The sequence below is a fragment of the Sorex araneus genome, chromosome 1 (genome assembly GCF_027595985.1).
Source record: "Sorex araneus isolate mSorAra2 chromosome 1, mSorAra2.pri, whole genome shotgun sequence".
In the NCBI taxonomy this organism is placed as follows: Eukaryota; Metazoa; Chordata; class Mammalia; order Eulipotyphla; family Soricidae; genus Sorex; species Sorex araneus.
The window spans coordinates 13147634-13169743 of record NC_073302.1 but is presented as its reverse complement, the minus strand read 5'-3'; the positions used below and the strand labels follow the sequence as shown (position 1 = coordinate 13169743).

Below are 22110 nucleotides of genomic sequence, written 5' to 3'. Positions count from 1 at the left end.
TAAGTTCTACCCAAAATTCTACCTCTTCTAAGTAGATATTAATATCTCCCTGTTCCTTTACTTTTAAGATAAAATCTTGGCTCATTAAACTTTTCCTTTAACTTTATTTTTTGCTTTTTGGGTCACACCTGGCGATGCACAGGGATTATTCTTGACTCTGCACTCAGGAATTACTCCTGGCGGTGCTCAGGGAACCATATGGAATGCTGGGAATCGAACCCGGTTCAGCTACATGCAAGGCAAATGCCCTAACCTCTGTGCTACCTCTCCAACCTCTCTTTTTCTTTTTTTTGCTTTTTGGGTCACACCTGGCAATGCACAGGAGTTACTTCTGGCTCATGCACTCAGGAATTACTTCTGGCGGTGCTCAGGGGACCATATGGGATGCTGGGAACCGAACCCGGGTTGCTGCATGCAAGGCAAACACCCTACCTGCTGTGCTACTGCTCCAGCCCCACCCCTCTAACTTTCTTAAAGGAGATGAAATTCCAGATCTTTTCCCCTTTGCATTTGTAGCCTTCACTGGGTAATTTTTAGTGCTGATTGTTGTACTGAAAACTGTTTCTTGGTGACTTTTTTTTTTTTCCTCATTGTCACAAATTGGAACAAAGAAAGACCAAATGCCTGTTCTTCCTGCCAGGTGCTATCCTAAACATTATTTTATTATCAAAATATTTTATTCTTCTCAGTGCTGTATTCATTTTGCAGATGAAATCTGAGATCAAAGAACATAAGATGGAATGTGACAGAGTTAGGCTCTGAATTCAAGTTTAATGCTATTGTCTCTTTCCAAGAGGCCATCTCTATCTGAAAAGTAGGTCCAGCACTCACAGATGCACTGTACTGTGTATTGTTTACTTCTCCCTACACATCTATAGGCTGGCGAGACTATCTTCATTCTATAGAGGAGGGAAATTATTATTATTCTTTTTTGGGTCACTCCTGGTGATGCCCCACTGTCCTCCCAGAACAATGTCCATCCCAGAATGATGCAATCTCCACCCCCTGAGGATGCTGAAACTCCTTCCATAAAGACTACTTAGGAAATAGATCTCTTTAAAAAAGAAAAAAATTAGGATTCTTGGAAGAATAAATTGAGAAAATGAGAAAAAGCACTTCCATTGTCAATGATAAAGCTTAAAAGCAGTAACTTAAAGTCACTGTTTTTCCAGTTTTATGGAATAGAAAACGAGCGAGAAATACCAACATAGAGAATTAAGAGACACGAGACAGAGCATGGAGGTCAGCAGTGGTTACCAGCTCTGTCTTGCCAGTGACCGCTGCCAGACCGTAAGTGCACTGCCTGGCCGATGCAAACTCGGGTTATCCTTGGAAATAGAAATTAGATACGTTAAATCCCACAAGTCCTGTTGAAAGAACAGTTTTGGAAGCAAAATTTTAATTTGGCAACTTTGAGACATGGTGGTAAGATTTTAGCCTTGCTTGGCTGTCTGAATCTGATCAAGTAATGTTCTCTGGTGTTTTCCTGTGTTTAAATATTCCTGGTAAGCTGCAGCTACTTGTCAAGGCCGTGAAGTTTGATATTCCATTTGTCCAGACATTTTCAGCTATCTTTAATAATGAGGAAGGGGTTTGAAGAAAGTTTGAAGTTAAAAAAAATAATTTATGACAAGAAACTTCTGAGAGTTCTAGTTTCTTGGTCCAAAATTCTGAAGGTAAATGTTTATTGGGAATTTGTAAATCTCTCCCTCGTTCACAAAGAACTGGACCCTCCTGTATGGACCATTTCAGGAGGGCCATTATAGTTAATTGCAGAATTGGGACTAGAACTCAGGTCTTATGGTATCCAGGGTCACTGACTTTTCATACTGTAGATGCCATCCTGGGCAATAACCAAGTCTACCTGTTCCAATGGCACGGGGCAGAGAGAGCACAGGGTTCAAGTACTTGCTTTTCACCTGGCCGACCCTGGCTTTATACCTAGCACTGCATATGCCCATCCCCATCCCTGGCACTGCCAGGAGTGATCCCTAAGGACCACCAGGTGTGGCCTCAACGCCTCCACCTTTCTCCAAATACAAACAAATAATGTTAGTTAAAGGTCCTGGCAGAAGTGACCAAGGAAGGTGGAGCCAAGTTAGGGAAGGGTGTGTAAGTTATGTGTGAGAGACCCCCCACACCACACCTAGGGCCTTAAACATGCAGAGCCTGGAGCCCCATTCCCAGTCAGCAAGGATGTTTATCACCAAACACTTGGTAATTACAGGCTGTCACCCCTGGAATGACAGGATTAAGTCCATGGGTCACTTCCTTGTTGCTCCTTTTTTTTTTTTTTTTTTAAAGTTTTCCTTTCCTTGTGAGGTATATATTTATTTATTATTGTTTTTTTTTTTTTTGCTTTTTGGGTCACACCCAGCGATGCTCAGGGGTTACTCCTGGCTCTGCACTCAGGAATTACTCCTGGCGGTGCTTGGGGGACCATATGGGATGCCGGGGATCGAACCCGGGTCGGCCGCATGCAAGGCAAACGCCCTACCTGCTGTGCTATCGCTCCGGCCCCGCTCCTTTTTTTTTAACTTTGGGCCACACTCTGTGGTGCTCGGAGATCACTCATGACAAGGTTGAAGGTGTCATGGGGTGCTGGGCTCAGCTGCATGCAAGGCAAGTACCCTACCCATCATACATCTCCCTGACTTTCCCCTAACAGTTGACTTTCCCCTAACAGTTCACTTTTTCTGTTTTTCTCCGAACTGCCCTAAACTTAGGAGAAATCTCACCTGTAGTGATAATGTTCCACACTGACATATTAAGGGTTCCCTGCCAACACCAGGGATTCTCTGACAAACTGAAGCAAGGGTTCCTGACCCACGTGGGCAGGTCAGAACTAGCCAAGTCAGGCCTGACCTCAGTTCAGATTTCTAGGATTGTGCACCTGCCTACTTATAGTCCCTAAATTTATGTGTTTTGTTTTGGGGCCATACCACACTCAGGAATCACTTCTTAGCCAGATCAGGGGACCATATGGGGTGCTGGGGATCAAACCTGGGTCAGCTGTCTAAGATAAGCACCCTACCAGCTGTACTATTGCACTGGCCCCTAAACAGGCATTATTAATGCAGTGAATGAGTTCACTTTTTTTTTTTTTTTGGCGTTTTACATCACACCTGGCGATGCACAGGGGTTACTTCTGGCTTTGCATTCAAGAATTACTTCTGGTGGTGCTCAGGGGACTGTATGAGGTGCTGGGAATTGAACCTGGGTCGGCTGCATGCAAGGCAAACGCCCTCCCCGCTGTGCTATGGCTCCAGCCCCTCACTTCCCATATTTTACTTCTCTAAGGTCTTCAGCTTATCTTCTTGGGCCTCGTTAGTCAGATACTCTCAGCAGAAGAAAGGCACTGTCCATCCTTTTGATGGTGAGGATGAGGATACCGCTGAGGGGTCACGGGCAGTCAGCTGTCGAGTAGCCCTTCACCTTCAGCCTCCAGAAGACCAAGACGCGCAGCCACCGCCAATCCCTTTTTGTCACCCAACAGCTGATGGCTGCCAGGGGAACAAACAGATGGGCGGCTTTTCCCACACACTTCTAAAATGGACACATATTAATTATAACTTTAATATAACAAACGTTATTAAAAGCAGCAATTCAAAACCATAAATCTTTTCGAAGGTGCACAGGGCTATAAGGTCAGTCGGCAGTAATACAGCTATTATCTGGTATGAATGAAATGCCAGGGGGCGACGTCAGGGTGACCTTGCCGTGCCCTCGGCTTCCTTCCCAAGCAGAGCCCCTCCAGAGCCCGGTGGTGACCAACTCTCCCAGCCGTGGCCATGCTCTCGGGCTGGAAGCCGGAAGTGGGACCCCCGCCCCCTTGCTGGGTTGGGGGCTAGCTTCTCAGTCCCCTTTCCCACGAACCCCAGCTGGGGTCTCTGAAGTGGCAGCAGCTGGGGGCTGAGAATGGGCGTGGGGTACAGGGGTGAACTGAGCCCAGCCCCAGCTAGTGCCTGCCAGGAAGCAGAAGCAATGGGTGGGCTGCAAACAGGGGCGAGGTCCCATTGGAAAGGCACTGTGGGAAACGAGATTTAAGGCAAGAGGGGCAACTGAGTTACCCCGGAGACCCCGTGTGCTTACAGGTGCAGGGTGGGGAAGGGAGCCAACCCAGTCATACACAACCCAGCTCCTCAGGCTGCTGCTGTCACCCCCTCATTCTATGGGCACCTCGCTGGCAGCTTGCACAACCAGCCATGCAGAGTCCAGAGCGGCCGTTGGCAGGGATGGTCCCTGGGTGCCGCAGTCGCTCACCGCCTGCAGCGAAGGCACTTCTTCCCCTATCCAATCTAAGCGAGACCGTCTCTGACGTCCCTGCCTCCCCGGAAGCAGCAGCAGGAGGGTGCCCTCCCCTCTCATTTTTGGTTTCCTTTCAGGTGGGTGCACGCGTTGCATACCAGTCAGTTCTCGGCATTCTAGCCCTACCCCCAGGGATAAAGGCTTCCCTTTGAGGGGGCAGAGTGAGAAAATGATGCCACCCTGTTGCAAAACAAGACATCGTCAACTTCAGGACAGGGTCGGGGATTAGAAAGAGGCCTGGAGTCCACTGCTCCTCCACGGGTCCAGGTTGGCCCGTGGGCTGCAAGAAGGGGACAGGAGGTGGATTTTTTTTTCACAGTTGCAGCACGAGGAAGAGGAGGGCCAGGGAAGAGCAGGAGCCACCGTGGAGAGCATGGGAGGCACATGTGAGGGGAGGGGGTGGGGGAGAGGCACACTGCACACTGGACGGAAGGACACGTGCAGGGAAGCTTATGTGTGACCGAGTGTGGACGGGTCAGCTGTGTCGGGTCTGGGGGCGGGAGACAGAAGAAACGGGTTTAGCACAACAGCTTCCTTTCCTCTTGCAAGGCCTCGTCCACCTCAGCAAGGCCAGCCCAGTCCCAGGGCAGCTAAGGGCCGCGGCTAGGAAGGAAGAGTCGGTACCCGCAGCCTTCACCCCGAGCTTGAGGGAGAGAAGCCCCTTCACGCCTCAGACCCCCAGGGCTCTCACAGGGGCGTCCTCGTCTCCACCAGCACCGCTTAAGGCTCCCGGCACAACTGGCTGCCCCTGAGCCCGGTATAAATGACCCCCCATGCACAGAGACGGATAGAAACCCCCCCCACCCCCACCCAAGGGGAGAAGCAAAAAGAGGTGGAGGGGAGGGACAAGGACAGAGACAAGATTCAGGTCGCAAGAAAGGGGAGCAGAGAAACGATCAGAGACCGGAGGGAGGGCACGGGCCGGGTGGGGGACACAGGAGGAGCCTGTGTGAGCTGGGACCTTAGAGGCACAAAGGCTGGCGGGGAGGGGGAGGGAGAGGCACCGGCTTCCTGGAGGGCGGGTGGGCGGGCATCTGTAGCTCGGTCTTGCTTCCCCTACCCCTCCTTTGGTTTGGGGGGGGTGGGGGGGCTAGTCAGTAAGGGGTGGTTCCTTCCCACTCCACCAGGTACTGAACCTTGCCCTCGGGGGTGACCCTCCGGGCCAGCACCTGGTACTTCTCCCCGCAGGCCAACCGCCCCGCGGCACCGAAGTAGTTGGTGATGGACGACTTGAGGTGGGACAGGGACGAGTCATCCTCGCTGATGCTTTCGAACGTGTGGCTGTCGATGCCTTCGTCGGGCCGCTCAGGGCCCGAAGCCCCCTCGGCACTGCTGTCCGAGGGGCAGCGTCCACCCAACTCTGCCGCGCGCCGCTTGGCCCGCAGTGGCACGTACGCTTTGGATGCCAGCTTCCTTTTCCGGCTGCCCACTGTTCGTCTACATCCGGAGGGGAAGAGACAGGGGGAAATCAACTGGAATAATCCTCACCTGTTCCTGTCCTGGCCCTGGCGTAGGTTCTCTCACTACACCCGTGAGGAAGGGCAGTGAGAGGGGGGGCTGGAGCGCTAGCACAGCGGGTAGGGCGTCTGCCTTGCGCTTGGCCAACCCAGGTTCGATTCCCAGCATCCCCTATGGTCCCCCAAGCACCGCCAGGAGTAATTCCTCAATGCAGAGCCAGGAGTAACCCCTGAGCATCGCTGGGTGTGACCCAAAAAGAAAAAAAAAAGGGGGGGCAGAGGCAAATTTCGCAGATTCTGCATGGCGCTGGTCCTGTGACTCCCTTCTCTACCTCCAGGTGGTGCAACGCAGACTTTGGTCGGCACGCCCACGCCCAGTATTACCTGGGACTCACGTGCAGCTATGAATCAGAGACAGTGCCTTGTACCCCCCAACCCAGACAGACAGACGGCAGCAGCAGTGGTAGAATGAGAAGCACAGGAAGAGGCACCCATTCATTCGCAGAAGTTCAGAAAACAGGAAGCAAGAACCAAAGAATAAAAAGGACTGGAAACATGACAGCAGTAACAGCTGTCTGGAGATGGATACTCCAAGACTTTCGATTTCACTTTTGCAGGACCAGCTGCCAGCAGTGAGACAGAGCCCAGGTTTGCGACGGCCTCTCCTTGCATTCTCCCTCCGCGGGCTTTCCAAACAGCCGCTTTCTTTTCCCCAGAGGTCTGGCAGGCACCAGGTTCAGAGAGCCCAGAACCCTGAGGGGCGGGGTGGGGGCTCACAGTCTGAGGGGCACAGGCATGGGAAAGCTGGTGTGCTCAGGCATCTTGGCTCTGGAACTGGGCAAAAGAGTAATCCCAATGCCCGGCCACCATCTGAGGCCACCGACTCAAGGCGGGACAGTCAAGGTGCCAAAAATCATAACTGCAGGCCAAGCCTCTGAGCCGGGAACCAGAATGAGCAGCGGGTCCCAGCCATGGGAGGGGGCGGGGCCCAGCAATGGGAAGGGGCGGGTCCCAGCCATGGGAGGGGGCGGGGCCCAGCAACGGGAAGGGGCGGGTCCCAGCCATGGGAAGGGGCGGGTCCCAGCCATGGGAGGGGGCGGGGCCTTGGGGGCCGATGCGGAGCATCCATCCTGCTGGCGATCTCACCTGGAATCGTAGGAGAGGCTGGTGGACGCGGAGCCGGAGGTGCTGGCCGCATCCGTGGAGTCCACGTCAGAGAAGAAGGTCTGGCCTGAGCTGGCACTGAGGGAGGGCAGCACTGAGCCTGATGCCGTCCCGCAGCACCCCCATGGCATCTCGCCCCGCGCGCGCGCCCCTCATCCGAGCAGAAGACCGGCCTTCATGCTGCTCGGCTTCCTGTCCCTGCACCTGTCCCTGTTCTTCCCATCCAATCTTCAAAGTCCCAGGAGCCAAAGCCTCCCGAGCCAGAGAGCACCCCTCGCGCTGAACACAGGCTTAGCGGGGAGAGCTTTGGGTTGCACCCTGGCATCACAGGTTTCCCCGAGCACAGCCAGGTGTGGCCCAAAACCAATCAGCCAAAGACTGGCCCGGGGGCTGACGCTAGAAGCCGCTGGAGGGCCTCGTTCCTCTCTCTACACCCCAGGAAAGCAGGAAAGGTCTTAGTTGCAGAAATCCCAGGGAAGATGAGCCAGGGCTCTGGTACAAACGGGGCCCCGGGACCACCACTACACACCAACTGCAGTGTCAGGCGCGAGGCAGAGACAGGCAGAGGAAGTCAGGGAGGGTCCTGAGGGGGTATCCGCCATGTCCTCCCAGCACCTCTCCTGCTGGGTTCCACCCTGGCCTCCGAGCATTAAGGGTCTCTCCTGGTACTCCACAGCTACCTCTTTATTTATTTATTTTTTTATTAATTTGTTTTTTCTTTTTTGGGTCACACCCAGCGATGCTCAAGGGTTACTCCTGGCTCTGTACTCAGGAATTTCTCCTGGCGGTGTCTGGAGGGACCAGATGGGATGCCGGGGATCGAACCCGGGTCGGATGCGTGCAAAGTAAACACCCTACCCACTGTACTATCGCTGCGGCCCTGCACAGCTACCTCTTTAAACTCTGAATTTCATCCAGCGTGAAGTCGAAAATGCTGGCCAGGTGGTGGTTGGTGCTCCAGGCTGAGGTAAAGTCGCTCTGTGGACACAGGGAGGAGCAGAGATAGGGGGTTCAGGGAGCATCAAAGCCACAAGCCCCCTTACTCTTTCTGGCTGAGCTCCCGGGGCCAGGCCCATCAATCACATCCTCGTCCCCTCCCAGTCCTGACCTTGAGCAGAGTCCCAGAGTCCCACGCTAAAGTCTGCTGACCCCTCCCACTTCCATCCTCCACTGCCTCCTCAGCAGAATGTGGACAAAAGCCTCCAGACACCTCTCGGGCAGTGGCGACCAGAGTGGGGTCAGGAGAGCGCACACTGGGGACCCTGCAGTCTCAGGCGTGACCTCTCCCTCTCTGGACCAGTTTCCCTACCCACTGGGAGGTGGGGAAGGTTATCGCCTAACCTGGCCCTCCTCCTGCCCTGAAGGGTCTTGGGAGAAATGGAGGTGACAAAGGAACAGCCTTGCAGTGTCTGGCTTTTCCTGGCTTCCCCTTTCAGGGCCGTGGGGGCGCCCCGGGGCTGGGGGGACTGACCCTGGTGCAAATGCAGAGAGGAAGAAAACAAGAAACTAACACTGGGAATAGCATCTTCCAGCAAGAACTTTGATCTTCTTCTATAGACTCGCCTTTTCTGCTGCGGGAATTCCTGAAGCAACAAACTGTGGAAATAGAAAAGGGAGAGAGAGGGGCCCAGTCGGAGCTTGAAGGCCTGGGGGGTGGGGTAGGGCTGGAGTCTCAGCAGTGGGGGAGGGGAAGAGGGAGGAAGGCATGATGGGTAGACATAGTGTCTGCCTGGGCACATCTAACTAAAAACGCCTGGGGTGGGGGGTGGGGGCTCAGCTCAGCCAGGACGGCTCAGGATGGGGGACCCCTTCCAGTGACTTCTCTCTTCGCTTGAGCCCTAACTCAGCCAGAGCCGGTCACGTGATCTGACTTTTTCCTCCCCGAGGCAGCAAGGGGCTGTGGCGGGAGGAATCCCGGGTGTGGACTCCAGTCGCCCTGAGCCCCACCGGCTCGCAGGGGGTCCTAGATGCAGCTAGCTGTGTGGCTCATCCTGGCTCGCTTGACCCCCCAGGCTGGGGCCGGGCGCCGAGTCTCGCTGAGTTCCTGAGCACTGACCCAGCCTTGCTCTTTCCTCTCTTCCTCAGCTCCGAGGCGGCGGCCCGGCTGTCGGGGGGCAGCAGGCCCTTGTCAGGCAGCAGCTTCCCGGGAGGGTTGGGGGGCACGCGGATGCGCAGGCGGAAGATGCACTTCTTCTTCTTGATCTCTTTGCCGCAGAGGAACCTAGCGACCGGGCGGGAGAGAGAAGCTTGAGGGTGCGGGAGTGGAGCGCCAAGACCAGCGACGGACCCCAGGGCCCTCTGTGCCTGCAGGATCAGGGGTCTCAGGGTGGCCCAGCACCCCAGAATGTCCCTGGGGGTTCCCAGTTCCCTGCTGTTCCTCTCCCTTCTCTGTCCCAATCACCTTCCTGCAGGAAGTTGCCTCCAGTGCTCATGGGACATCTCCAGACCCGCCCACACACTTTCTGCTCTGCTCTGCCCCCCACAAGACGGAAAACACCTCCAGGTACTTCTACTGCAGACATGCCAGAGGCACAGCCCTTCCCCAGGGGACGGTCCTGGCAGAGGACAGGCCTCCTGCTGGGCAGCTTGGGCTGGCTCCCAAACCAAAAGGAGGTGGGGGAGGGCAGAATGTTCCGTCTGCTGAGTGGAGTGGTTCAAATGAAATCAGGGACATGTCTGATCCCTCCCGGCATCCTCTGAGGGCTCCCAGGCTGGCACAGGGTAGCGGTTTATGGAAAGAGGGGAAGCAGCATGCCCAGGGCTCAGCAGGGCAACCCCCAAAATAAGGAAGCAAAGGGGGCTGATGTGGGTAGGGTCCGGGAGGGAGCCTTGAAATCATTCCCTGGGCGGCCAAGGAGGGCCCTTCTTGGTGCCCTGGACTGAGAAAAAAATCAAGAGTTTTGGGCAGGAAGACACAGGAAGCTCTCCTAGTGCCTGGTCAGAGCACTGGGACCCTCAGAGATCAGGGGTGCCGTCAAGGGGAGTGAGTCAAGGCTGCTGTGAGCAGGGCAGGCGCTCAGGACCGCGACGAATGGGCTCGGGTACAGAATCAGCCGAGAGATGGACGGAGGGGACCTTGGCATGAGCCTCTGGATAGGATGCAGCCAACCCTTGTGGACGTTGGGGCCCTCGCCGCCCGCCCCCCCCCCCCACCCATGCACGAACGCACACACGCACCGGCTCTTGTAACTGTTCAGAGCGTTGAGGAGATGTGGTCCTCGGTCCGTCATAGGGGTGCTGGTGAGCTGGGGGGAACCAGCAGCAATCAGAGCTGGGCACCAGGAGGGGGCTTCAGTCGCCCTCCTTCCGCCCTGATGATGCCAAGTCATTCCCCGACTTCAGGCAAGACTCCACCCATCTGAGCTCATCTCCCCACAGGTAAAGGGGGAGGGTAACTGTCCCAGGGTGGTGGGAAGCCCGGGTCTTCGACCCAGCAAGTCACCCAGCAACACAGCTGGACAGTAAAACAACGTCCACGGCAGCCCTGATCCTAGGGATGGCCGAACCAGGAGACGTGAGAAAGGGGCAGCCAATAAGGACGGCATGGCAGGGCCCAAAGCAGGCACTGACGAATGCTGGGGAGGTGTTTGGATGGGGAAGGCGGGCCAGGAGTGTGTGAGGCCTGGGGTCCCCTCGCCCACCCTGTTGGCCCCCACCACGACCAAGTTGTTTATTGGAAACTCTTTTAAAAATAGGTATGAAGGGATGATTTTAAATCATAGCTACAGTCCCATCTAAGCCACGTGGGGAAAGTATTAACGAAGGAGGGCGGGAGGAAATGCAGCTGTAATGCGGGAGAAGGAGCGGTTTGCAAAGGCTCTCTAAGATTCCTTAGTGCTTTATTGTTTTATTTTTTTACTAATTTTTTATCCTTTTTGGGTCACACCTGGTGATGCACAGGGATTATTCTTGGCTCTGCACCCAGGAATTACCTCTGGCAGTGCTCAGGGGACCATATGGGATGCTGAGAATCGAACCCGGGTCGGCCGCGTGCAAGGCAAACACCCTATCCGCTGTGCTATCACTCCAGCCCCCTCCTTAGTGCTTTAAATTTAAAAAAATTATATATATGTAATCTATTTACTTTTGTAAGGCAAGAAATAAGTTAAAATTAAATTAAAAGTGCTAGCACTCATAGCCAACCCAGATTCGATCCCCGGAACCCCATATGGTCTCCGGGGTACACTAGGAGTGTTTTCTTTATTTTGGGGGGCGTGGGAGAAGGGTGGCATTATACTTGGCAATGTTCAGGGGTTACTCCTGGCTCTGAAGTCAGGAATGACTACTGGGGACCATATGGGAGGCTGGGGGATCGAACCTGGGTTGACCATGTGCAGGGCAAACACCCTACCCGCTGTACTATTACTCTGGCCCCAGGAGTGATGTCTGAGAGCAGAGCCAGGTGTAACTCCTGAGCATGGCCAGGTGTGGCCCCAAGAAACAAAATAAAACAAACAAATAAACCCAACTGGGTCGTAGACTTTGAGCAGCACTATATATTCTAGGCTTGCATGTGTCTTTTACAAGTCATCGAACACTGTATACGAAGATGAAGTAATGTGAAAACTTTTGCAAGACACAAAGGTTACCTCTTACCTCTCAAGTCCCTATTCTCCTCCAAGGAAGATGAGGAGGGGGGCAGTCATCGAGAAAGTAACTATGCATGTGGTAGAGAATCCTTGGGGTGGTATTGAGAACAAAGGGGACAGGGCCCACTGTTTAAGGAGTCAGAAGATCCTGGCTCCAGGCCAGAATCTGGCCCCAGGGTGAGCCCACCGGCTGCAAGTCGTCCTCCACCTCTGATGTGCAGGGGAGGGGGCTTCTTCCCACGTGACTCCCAGGCCCCAGGCCCCACTCCTGCTATTCCGAGTCTGAACAGCAGAGGGCAGGCCCCACCTCCCTTTCTCTGGAGCCAGGTAATCTGCTGGGGTGAGATCAAACATCTGCACAGACTCAATCCCAAACCTTAGCTGAGTCCACGAACAGGAAGTCTCACGAAAGACAGACTCCAACACAGGTGCTCAAAGGCCTCGGATGTTCTGTTCCCCGCTAGCAGCACTGACAGCCTGGTGCCATGGAGAGCGAACTCTCGGATAACCCCCCAGCCCTGCACGGTGGGACCCTGAGCTCCCCCGTCTCTGGCCCTGCATACCTTGCCGAGCTGCAGGAGTTCCCAGTGGTGGTTGACAAAGGCCAGAATCTCCTCAAAGTCAAAGTACTTCTTCTTGCTCTGCACCCCCAGGTTGTAGAGGGCCAGGTGAACCACATCCACCCTGGGCAAGGGGGGGAAGGGGGCAAGGGGTGGGGCCCAGGTGAGGTGGCAGCCCGCCCCCCAGGGCCCGGAGACGGAACTCTCCCCAGAGGGTGGGAGGGGGACCTCTGGCGGGGGACCAAGCCCGGGCTCTCACCATCGCAGCGGCAGCCTCTCGATGTACTCGGGGCCCTGGATACACACGGAGCAGAAGAACAGGTAGAACCTGGGGGTGGGTGGAGAGGGCGCCTGTGGTGGGAGGGGCTCTGAGTGAAGCCCCCCCCCATCACTCCCCACCTTCTTTTCCAGATTCAGTACCGGTTCCTTAGGGCTCCAGATCCAGGGACCAAGAACTACCACACCCCTGTTCCCCTAACCCCCCTAGTCTCCCTCTCTGTGCCTTGTCACTGCCTGGCTTATGGCTGAGTTCAGGGGGAGCTGCAGTGCTCATCCTCACCCCATCCTTCCACCAAGCTTCACCCCGCTGATTAGAAGCCAGATCGTGTCATCCATTTCCAATGGGTCCCATAACAGTCCCAAACAGGGATAGGACCGGGCCCGTCACTCACCAACCCCACCCCTACTCCTAGCCCAGATTAGGGTTTGGGGACAGAAAGCGTTTTGTTTAAGTCCTATCTACTCTGAGTCACTCCTTCACCCCCACTGACAGGTACCTGCCATGAGACCCTCCAGTACTGGCCATCAGAAGGAGATGCCTCAGTGTCCTCAGTGCTCCTGACCCACCCCCAAGGCTCAGCCAGCTCAGATGGGCACATACCGGTCTCCAAACATCATGGGCTCATTGAGGCACTGGGTGCAGGCTTCATGGAACCACTGTCTGCAGTGGTGGCACTGCAGCATCCGCAGGTACCACCTGGAGGGCCAGAGGGAGTAGGGTCAGCTGGAACCAACACAGACTTGCCCTCAACACCACAGAACCGAGGGGCCTGGGGGAAGCGCTGGGGTGAGGGGACCAGAGAATTTAAGCTGCCTCCTGGGAATCTCCCGTCTGGTTCAAGACAGGTTGGGTTCCCCATTTTACAGGTGAACCAAAGGGTAAAAGGCTTGTTCCAGGTCACACAGGAAGCAGCAGCAGTGGATGGCGATTCTGATCCTGCCATCAGAATTGCTGATTGTATTAGTCTGCAGCCTTCTACCATATCACCGGAGCGCCCAGCTCTGGCCTGGCCACTTCTCTAATGACACTGCTGGGGCCCACTCCAGGGAGAATTCATGGGATTGGAAACCCACCCAACTGCGGGCAACAATACACTCCTGGCTTTACTGCAGCTATTTCAGACCTTTTCACTGAATGCAAGGAAAAAAACCCCAAGGTTTTTTTTTTTTTCCATAACCCTTGCCTCTGTTAAGGAAATCTGTTAACTTTGGATGCATGGTCAGGGTTGGCCAGAAAGGTCACCGGTTCAAGTATAGGTTTGGGGGCCAGCTCCAGAAAGCTTTTATCTTTTGGGCAATAAACTTTTTATGGGGTGGAGGCATTAACCCCATTGAAGAGATGGAGGTATTATGACTTGCCCAAGTCACGGAGCCACGTTGAAAGTTCAGCTCCCGCACCTCCAGCTCTTGTCAACAGGATAAAAGCAGAGCTGAGATTCAGAATGTCAAGGCACCCTGCGACTGGGCTTTCTCTCTGGAGTCCCTGCCATCAGTTCAAGGGCAGATTCTATACCTCCAGGCTACAGGGCAGCCAAGCTCACAGAGAAGCAAGCTGACTCCTGTCCCACCGCCAACCCAGGGATTACCTCCACAACCTCACTCCTGCCCGAGCTCGCACATCTCCTAGGAAAGGGCCTTATCTCACCAGCAACCTGCCTCCTACCTCCCATGCCTTAACGAGCATGGCAGTTAACAGTTCACATCAGAGTGCTTCTAGGTACCAGGCACTGTGGGAGCTTTCATGCAAATCCAGCCTCTGCTCACAATCCCTATCCATGGGGCAACTATGACTGCGGTTCAGGGGCCACAGAGTTGTAGGGCCCCCCTAAAACATCCCAGGGTTGGCTGGAGAGATAGTACAGCAGGTAATTGCCTTGCAGGTGGCCGTGTCTGATCCCTGAATGCAGACTGGAGTGAGCCCTGAGCACAGCCGGCTCTAACCAACCAAAAACCAACGAACAAAAATCCCTATTCTAAAGCCCCCACTGCTGGAGAGCCTCATCCCGGTGGGAGGTCAAGTCCTAATTACACAGCACCAGCGGGTGGCCACGCTTCCCCGAGGCCCCGTCCCCGCCCCCCACAGAGCACATACCAACCCAATGCCCCGCCCCCTAATTATCCTCTCTGCGTCCCGCCCCCAGCAGGCCCCGCCCCCCAGCGCCTTACTCTCCGGGCCCGCCGCAATAGCAGTAGCATTGCTGCTGGTTGGTGCGGTGGGGCGAGTCCCACTCGAGCTCCTCAGGCTGGTAGGACAGCACCATCTTCACGGCCTGCAGCGTCCTGGCGATGGCACCCTTCTTCAGCGCGCCTCCTTTCTGCGGGGAGATGAGGCCCAGTTACCAGGGAGGCGCTGGGGGCACGGCAGGTCCCCAGCTGTCAGCCAGGGCGCCCCTAGGCAGTTCCAAGTAGTGCAGAGACACTCCGGGAGTTTTTCAAGGCCTGGTTCATTTCTCTACGCCACTCGCGAGAGCAGGCACAATGCAGTAAGTAAGCCATCACAGTGGGCATTTTTGTGCACTTAAAGTGCTATTAGGAGCTTTCTACTCCTGACACCAAACCTATATCTACTTCACAGCGTACGTTCCAGGCGGCCACGAAATTGCCCAAAGACGCACACAGCTGAGAAGGGGCAGTGGCACCAGGGGCTCCTGTCACGGGGTCACCCCCAGTCTTCTGAGTTTCTGGAGGGGAAGATGCAGGGCCTGGAAGGCCGAGGGCTCACCCGCACAGCCAGCGCGAAGATGCAGCGTCGGCAGAACCAAGGCGTGAGCAGGGGCCTGTCAGCGCTGCTGGCTATGGGGATGTGGCACTGTTGGTGGTAACCTGCGGTGAAGGAGGAGGGGGTGAGTGCCCACCAGGAGGCAGATACCCCAGGCGGCAGGGCTGGGATCCCAGGAGCCCGGTGCTTGCCAAGCAAGCCTGAGCTCTAATCGAGGAGACACCAAACGCCAAGGTCTAGTTCCAGCCTAGGTAGCCGGGTGTCCCACCCATCTTCTCCACCCCGGGGGGCTCCCGACTCTGTACTTTGCCTGGCTTCCCAGGAGTCCCAGCGTTCCCTCCAAATGACCTCCCTGGGAGCGCCAATGCCATGGAAGGGGGCATCGGGGACACGGGGACCCTCAGGTGGGACTCGTCATGCTCACCCAGGCCACACTTCCCACAGATGAGGATCTCATTCAGGGGCCCTGAGGTCTTCCCCAGACAGATGTTACACTTGGGCTCCTCGCCCGGAACGCCAGCTGAAAGAGAGCGTCCGTCGGGTCAGGACCAGCTGGCGGAGTTCTCAAGTCCCCTTCCTTGCTGGGCACCTGGCTCTGGGTGTCAAGTCGCAGACTCGAACCACTCCGAGGTGCTGACTGATGGTCACTGCTCCGTTCTACAGACAGGCAGAGCGAAGCTCAAGAGAGGGATGGGGTCCCTTGCTCGGCCACAAGGCAGGCCAAGGTGGGAGCTGAGTTCGTGGCTGCTTGTTTTAAAAAATGAATACTTAAAAGTTTAATATTGGAGGGGCTGGAGTGAGCACAGTGGGTAGGGCGTTTGCTTTGCATGCAGCCAACTCGGGTACGACTCCCAGCATCCCATATAGTCCCCTGAGCACCACCAGGAGTAACCTCCATCCATTATTCATTACCAGGTGTGACCCATAAAGCAAAAGAAAAATATTTAATATGGGGTACAGAATGTACTCTAGGACTTCCCTGTTCTCATCGACAATTATGAACTCAGTCTTGTTCAGACTAGATTCCCACTCACGTCCCCCTCCTGGGTGACTTTGAATCCCATCCCGGACACTCATTTTCCATTCCTGTTTCAAAAGCTATTCTGAAAAACTCAGGATCTCTCTTTCAGGAACAGAACTAGGGTTACCTTCACTGTACCTAAAAAAAGAAAATGAGTTTCTTAGTATCAACAAAATTCAGCGAAGTGTTCACACTTTCAACTGTCTCAAATAACGTCCTAATACCCTGCTGAGCAGTGCCAGAAGTGACCCCACACACATACACGGAGCATGGGGTGCATGGGGACGGGGAGCAAATAATGGCAGAAAAATAATGTGGGATAGATACTGGGTGTGCTTACTCAGGTGTGGGAGAAAAAAGACAAAAAGCAAGAGAACTGACAAACCCAAAACAAACCCTTGGATCCTGACCACATAACGGAGATTATGATGGGAGGAAGGGATGCAAATTCATCCTGCTGGAGGGACGTGGGCACTTCAGTGGTAACTGGCCTGGTAACATACATGTGAAGAGCTGTGAAATTGTATTCCTGAATCATACGCAGCATTGCGAACCAAGGTCAGCTCAATAGCAGGGAGGGAAGGCAGGAAAGAAAGAGAAGGGATAATCTGGGAATTTTTATTAAGTGGTGGCTTCTGTACTCTCTCCACACCAGACTTTTAACATCATCTCGTCACTGTCATCTCGTTGCTCATCGATTTGTTCGAGCGGGCACCAGTAACGTCTCTCATTGTGAGACTTATTGTTACTGTTTTTGGCATATCCAATATGCCACAGGTAGCTTGCCGGGCTCTCTGAGAGGGGCGGAGGAATCGAACACGGGTCGGCTGCATGAAAGGCGAACCCTACCGCTGCGCTATGGCTCCACCCAACATCATAACATCATCTCCTATGGGGAGAAATTTCTTCACAATCTGGAGCGATTTGGGGCTGGAGAGACAGTACAGCAGGTCAGGCATCTGCCTTACACACAGCAGACCCAGGCTCAATCTCTGGCTTCCCATATGGACCCATATGCACAGTCAGGTGTGGTCCCTAAAAAAACAAACCAAAAAAGCCTCTCGGGAGAAATGGCCTCCCTGTAACTCCAGAGCTCGGCTGGGCAGCTGATCTCCAGTGGGCTTGGGCTTCTCTGGGCAATGTTAGGAGCCAGGAGTAAGAAATAGAAAGTGTGTGTGGGGGGAAAACGGAGCTTAGAGAGAGACCCTGCAGGTTGGGGGTGATGGCCGTGGGGACTGCAATCTTCAGGATACTCACCATGCTGTATGTCCTTCCACAGGACCCAGTATTTGGAATTATCTTCGAAAGTCACAAGGCAGCTCTGCTTAGAACTGCTGACCTGGGGTACCAAGAGGAAGGAGGGGGGGGGGGAAAGCCACATGAGAGAAGGCTGCAGAGAGGACCTATTTCTCTCCCCCACCACCCCCCACTCTGAAGCACCCAGTAACTGACTTCAGGGGCTAGGAGATGACACTGGGAAATGCGGGGGACAGAACTGGCCAGCAGGCTACCCAGAGCATCTCCACCCCGATCTAGTTCTGCCCTGTATGTAGGTCTGCAAAGCGTTTTTGTAAGAACTGGCTGGAGGACACTGGGCCTGGGGACAGCTGACAGGCTCTAGCTTCTGCCTTGTTCAGCTTCTCAGCAATCAGGACAAGGGACTGGCCCAGAAATGCCCCTTCCTCCATGACGGGTCAGAGTAGAAGTAGAGCGGCAGGACCTGGGGGCAAGAAGGGGGTGGGGAGAGGAGAGCTGGGAGGTTTACCCGCTTGATCTTCCCAAGGTAATACAAGCCATCCGTCCACCGGCACAGCACATACTGGCCCTCCGTCAGCTTGGACATCAGGTCTTTGACGTTGTTCTTGGCTTTGGCCAAGGCGCCCCTATTTGGGAGATGGTTGGCCGCACCATAGGAATCCCGAATCCCTGGGTCCAGAGCTCGATTCTCCATTGGCTTCCACAGATGCTAGAGAGACGAAAGGGGGCAGGGTTTTTACTCGGTGCACCCCGACTGCCAAGGCCACCCTGGAAAGGAGGGGTCTTTTCTGCATCCCTCACCAGTGTGTCACATGCCCTGTTTCTAAATCCACACCACCACTCTGAGGAGGGAGGCTGGCATTGTGGTTCCCATTCTATGGGAGGGAAACCAGGCCAGGGGAAGTGCCTAAGGGGTGGGTCCAAGATGCTAATCAAGTGAGCTGACTCCCGTCTCCTTCTCCTCCATCCGTGCAGCCTTATATAAAGTCAGTTTCTCCACCAGCCACACTCCCAGCCTAGGCAGCCCGAACTGAGAAGCCCAAGGCTTTATTCCATAAGCAAACAGTCCCCCAGACCCCCTGGTTCTCTAAATGGAAGCCCTTCTCCAGCAAAGCTGCTAAACGCAGATTTTTTTTTTCTCACACCCTCAGTCCCCACTGCCTTAAGGTCAGCCCAGAGAAAACTCACCTACACCGGAAATCTCCCGGGTAGCCTGTGAACTGGTATAAACTTGGCAATCTGTTTCTTCTGTAATCCCCCTTTCTGTTCTCAATTAGGGGACGATTTAATGGAAACCATTTCTGGGACATTTAAACTTGCTCATGCTTTGACACGGATGCAAATTTTCTCTAGCACCTAAGTCATCCCCAAGCCTAGGTCTGTGGCTCGCCTGTGAAGTGCAAGGCTCTCTTCCTGTTAATGGCATGACTGTGGTCCATGGGACCCCCCCAAACACCCCAGACTTCTCCCACAAGGGACTTGCCACAGCTGGCCAACTTTAAACAGACTTTCGACTAAGAGCACTCTACACTCTACAAACCCCTCTGGGTTCCCGCGTGAAGTCTGGGCCCTTCATTCAACATCTGTTTCCTGAGTGCTCACCCCGTGCTCACCAACGCTAGGCACCTGGGGCGGGCAATAGTCTCACCTGCGCCCACTCCCTGCTTTCTCGCCTTCTTCCAGATTCTCCTTACGGGGCCAATCGCCACCTTCTGAAAACTCCTTTTCTGAAAACTTCTACGCAACTGCGCCCTCTCCCTCCAGGTCCTCCCTGGCAAGTGGCATCCTCCGCGGGCGTCTCCCTCCCCTCGCGGGGCTCCCCTGGCTCCGTGTCCCTCCATCCACTCTCCAACAACTGGTTCTATTCCCCCGCGCCCCGACGCGGGTCCGCTCCCCTGCCCGGCGGCCGGGCACCTGGCGCTCCGGAGCATGTGCCGTCAGGGCGAGCGCGAGTGCGTGCGCGCTCGGGGCAGCGGGTGTTGGACGGATCTCACAGCAGCGTGTCAGCGAGCAGGGAAAGGAAATACGTGTGTGTGCATGTCAGGGGCCAGGGGCAGGCAGAACGGCGCTGGGGACTTGGCACGGCCGCGCTCCCCGCCCCTTCCTCTCCTTTCTCCCGGGCAGGGCGCACAGACACGGGACAGGGTAGGCAGTGCCAAGTCAGGCCTTCTTCTCCCTGCCACCTGGCCTTCCCTCCACCCCCCTCCCCGGGCGGCGCTGCCAGGCCCCTGCCCGCCGAGCCCTGGGGTCCCGCCGCAGCAGGTTCACAAACTGACACTTCCTCCCCCGCAGCGCCGGGGCGCGCGGCTCTCCCCGCTCCCCCACTGCACACCCCACTCGGGCGGGCGGGGACCTGCGGGGGGCGGTTACCCCCTCCTCCCCACCCGCGTCTCCATCATCCCGGAGCGGGCCCCCGCGGGCTGTGATTGGCTGATTCAAACCCATCTGCAAAGAAATGCCTGTTTGCGGGTTCCCGTCTGCGTCCAGTTCAAATCCGCGGCACTCGAGGAGGCGCGGGGCCGGGCGGGGGCAGGAAGCGAGGATGATTCATGCGCCCGGGCCTCTCCGCTCCCGGGGCGGCCGTTGGTTTTTTTGAAAACGGGTGTTCAGGAGAGGAGGGGAATTAAAAAAGAAAAAAAAAAAAAAAAAGAAAAAACCAAACCTGGCAGAAACCATCCCCTGGGGACTCCGACGCCAAATGGTCCCCCACCCCCCCGTGCCCGTCTCATTCCGGGCCGCAGCCCGACTTCGGACGTGAGCGCAATCCCCAACGCCGCGTCGGGGCCCCCACGCGCCCCCCGAAGAGAGAAAGTGGAAACTTGCTGCAAGGAGAACGACGACCTGTCACTCCCATCCCTCACCGGCCCGGGGCCCCAGGCAGGGCTCCGAGAGCCCCGCGGACCCCATTCTCCCTGCAGACCCCCAGGCTCGCGGCTCCCCGGGGCTCCAGCCCCCTCCCCGCCCGCAAGGCGCCGCCAAAATTCGGGGAGGGGGCACTTCGGGAAAGAGAAGGAGGAGGCACTCAGGGTGCGGAGAGCTCGGCGAGGGGGAGCCCCCCGAGGCCCGGCCACTTACCGCGAGGCTGCGCGCCGGCCGGTCCCCCCGGGAGTCTGGCCACCGGGCGCATGGGGCGGCGGAGGCGGCTGAGCTCGGCCCGCGGCTGCCCGGCCGAGTGTCCGCCCGTGGGGCCGGGGTCGGGGTCTCGGCGCGGGCGGGGCGGGGCGGGGGCGCCGCGGGGAGGAGGGGGGAGGCGGAGGGAGGGGCCGGGGCGCTCAGGAAGGGGCCCCCGGGGCGCGGGGCGCCATCTTTTTCACGTTTTCCCGCGAATTATTGACGTCCCGCTTATGTAATTAAGCCGGGGCCGCGCCGGCCTCGCCATTGGAGCCCGCGGCCGCGGGGCCCCGCAGCGCCGCCCGCCCCCGCGCCGCGCCCGCCCCCGCGCCGCGCCCGCCCCCGCCGGCCGCGCCGCCCCGCCGCCGCCCCGCGCGACCCGGGAGCACCCCGGGCCGGGTGCGCTCGGCCTTGCAGCACCCAACCCGGCGGGCGCCCGGCGCGGGGACGACCCCTGCGTGTGTGCACAGATCAGACGGGCCAGTGACAGCTGCGCGGGAGAGACCTCCAGTGGGCGCGGGCACCCCACAGCCCGCGCGAATAACGACACCGCCCCCCACACATACACGAGTGGCGCCACAAGAACCCGCGCCGCGACGGCGAGGGGCACGCACAGTGCGCGTAAGCGCGGCACACAGACTCAATCACAAATACACGCCACCCGCCCCAGTACAGTTGAGTAGTAAGCGGCGCTCAGCGAAAGACCATCTGCGGAGAGTCCTGGGAAGAGTATGTAGCCAGGCGGGGGGGGGGGTGGGGGGGGCGCGGCTGCAGGTCTCTGGCATCTGCCCAGGGAGAAAAAGCAGCCGCGTCCGAGTTGAGAGAGTAGCAGTAGGGTGGGTGGAGAATATACACCAACAACATACCCCGGTCCCGGTCCCTTATCCCTCCTGTCCCCTTTGCTGACATCCCCAGGAGGATGGGAGAGGGAGACCATAGTGTGTGGCCAGGGGAATCAGTGTCCCCACATCCCCACCCTGTCTGTCCAGCGGCAGCATCTGCCGTGAGGTCAGTCTAGGTGCTAGCTGTTGGTTGGGGGTTGGATACCCCGAGTCTGTATCCCAGTAATTCTTCAGTCTCTAGTCTAAATAGCATTCTTGGGACGGTTCGCGCGTATGGGGGAGAAGTGTGCTTGATTGAACTCTGCCCAGGAGTGACATTCTGGTTGAGCCCAGGGTGGGATTAGAGTAGCTGGGGCGGGGTAAAGAAGCAGGTGTTGACCTCTCCCTGCACGGAGAGCTCACGAACTGGGCGCTCTGCAGTGGGGATCCGGAGTTCAAGTTCCGGGCAGCCTGGAATCTTGCGAGCACTTCTAGCACAGGTTAACATCAGACGGAGGGATGTGAAAATAGCATAGTGAAGCAGGTGCATTTGTAACTAAAAAAAAAAAGATGAGTGCAAAGTTGTTACAACACTACAACCGGAGGACGCTACAAATGCCACTGGAAAGGGTTAGGGTCACCACGGGCAGGGCTGAGGGTCATGTTCAGGGTAAGGGAAGCCGTGGGAGGTAACTTTGGAAGCGAGGTGGCGCAGAGATTAAGACGCTGGATTTGAGTTTCAGCCTGCAGGCGAGTCAGGGGCGCTGGCAAGGTCAGAGCTGGGGTTTGGGGAGCGAGAGTGCAAGAAGCTGAGAAGTGCAGGG

General features: G+C 56.4%; 1 protein-coding gene across 3 annotated transcripts; it reads right to left on the bottom strand.

Moving 5' to 3' along the window:
- Positions 1–3509: 3509 nt before the first annotated feature.
- Positions 3510–20672, bottom strand: PHF19 (PHD finger protein 19). 3 transcript variants are annotated; one of them, XM_055123582.1, is made up of 15 exons: positions 19003–19634; positions 17863–18063; positions 17355–17436; positions 15501–15596; positions 15080–15180; positions 14524–14672; positions 12959–13054; positions 12338–12406; positions 12082–12202; positions 10107–10174; positions 8986–9150; positions 8441–8525; positions 7822–7907; positions 6912–7007; positions 3522–5745 (listed from the first exon to the last, which is right to left on the bottom strand). In XM_055123582.1, exons 2-15 carry the CDS (start codon positions 18046–18048, stop codon positions 5403–5405), a joined length of 1743 nt encoding a protein of 580 aa, XP_054979557.1. In that variant the 5' UTR covers positions 18049–18063; positions 19003–19634; the 3' UTR covers positions 3522–5402. The 3 variants fall into 3 exon arrangements, with proteins under 3 accessions (XP_054979559.1, XP_054979557.1, XP_004615691.2); XM_004615634.2 differs by lacking the exon at positions 19003–19634 and adding an exon at positions 20430–20672 and having other exon boundaries at positions 3523–5745; XM_055123584.1 differs by lacking the exons at positions 15080–15180; positions 15501–15596; positions 19003–19634 and having other exon boundaries at positions 3510–5745; positions 17863–17897.
- Positions 20673–22110: the final 1438 nt, after the last annotated feature.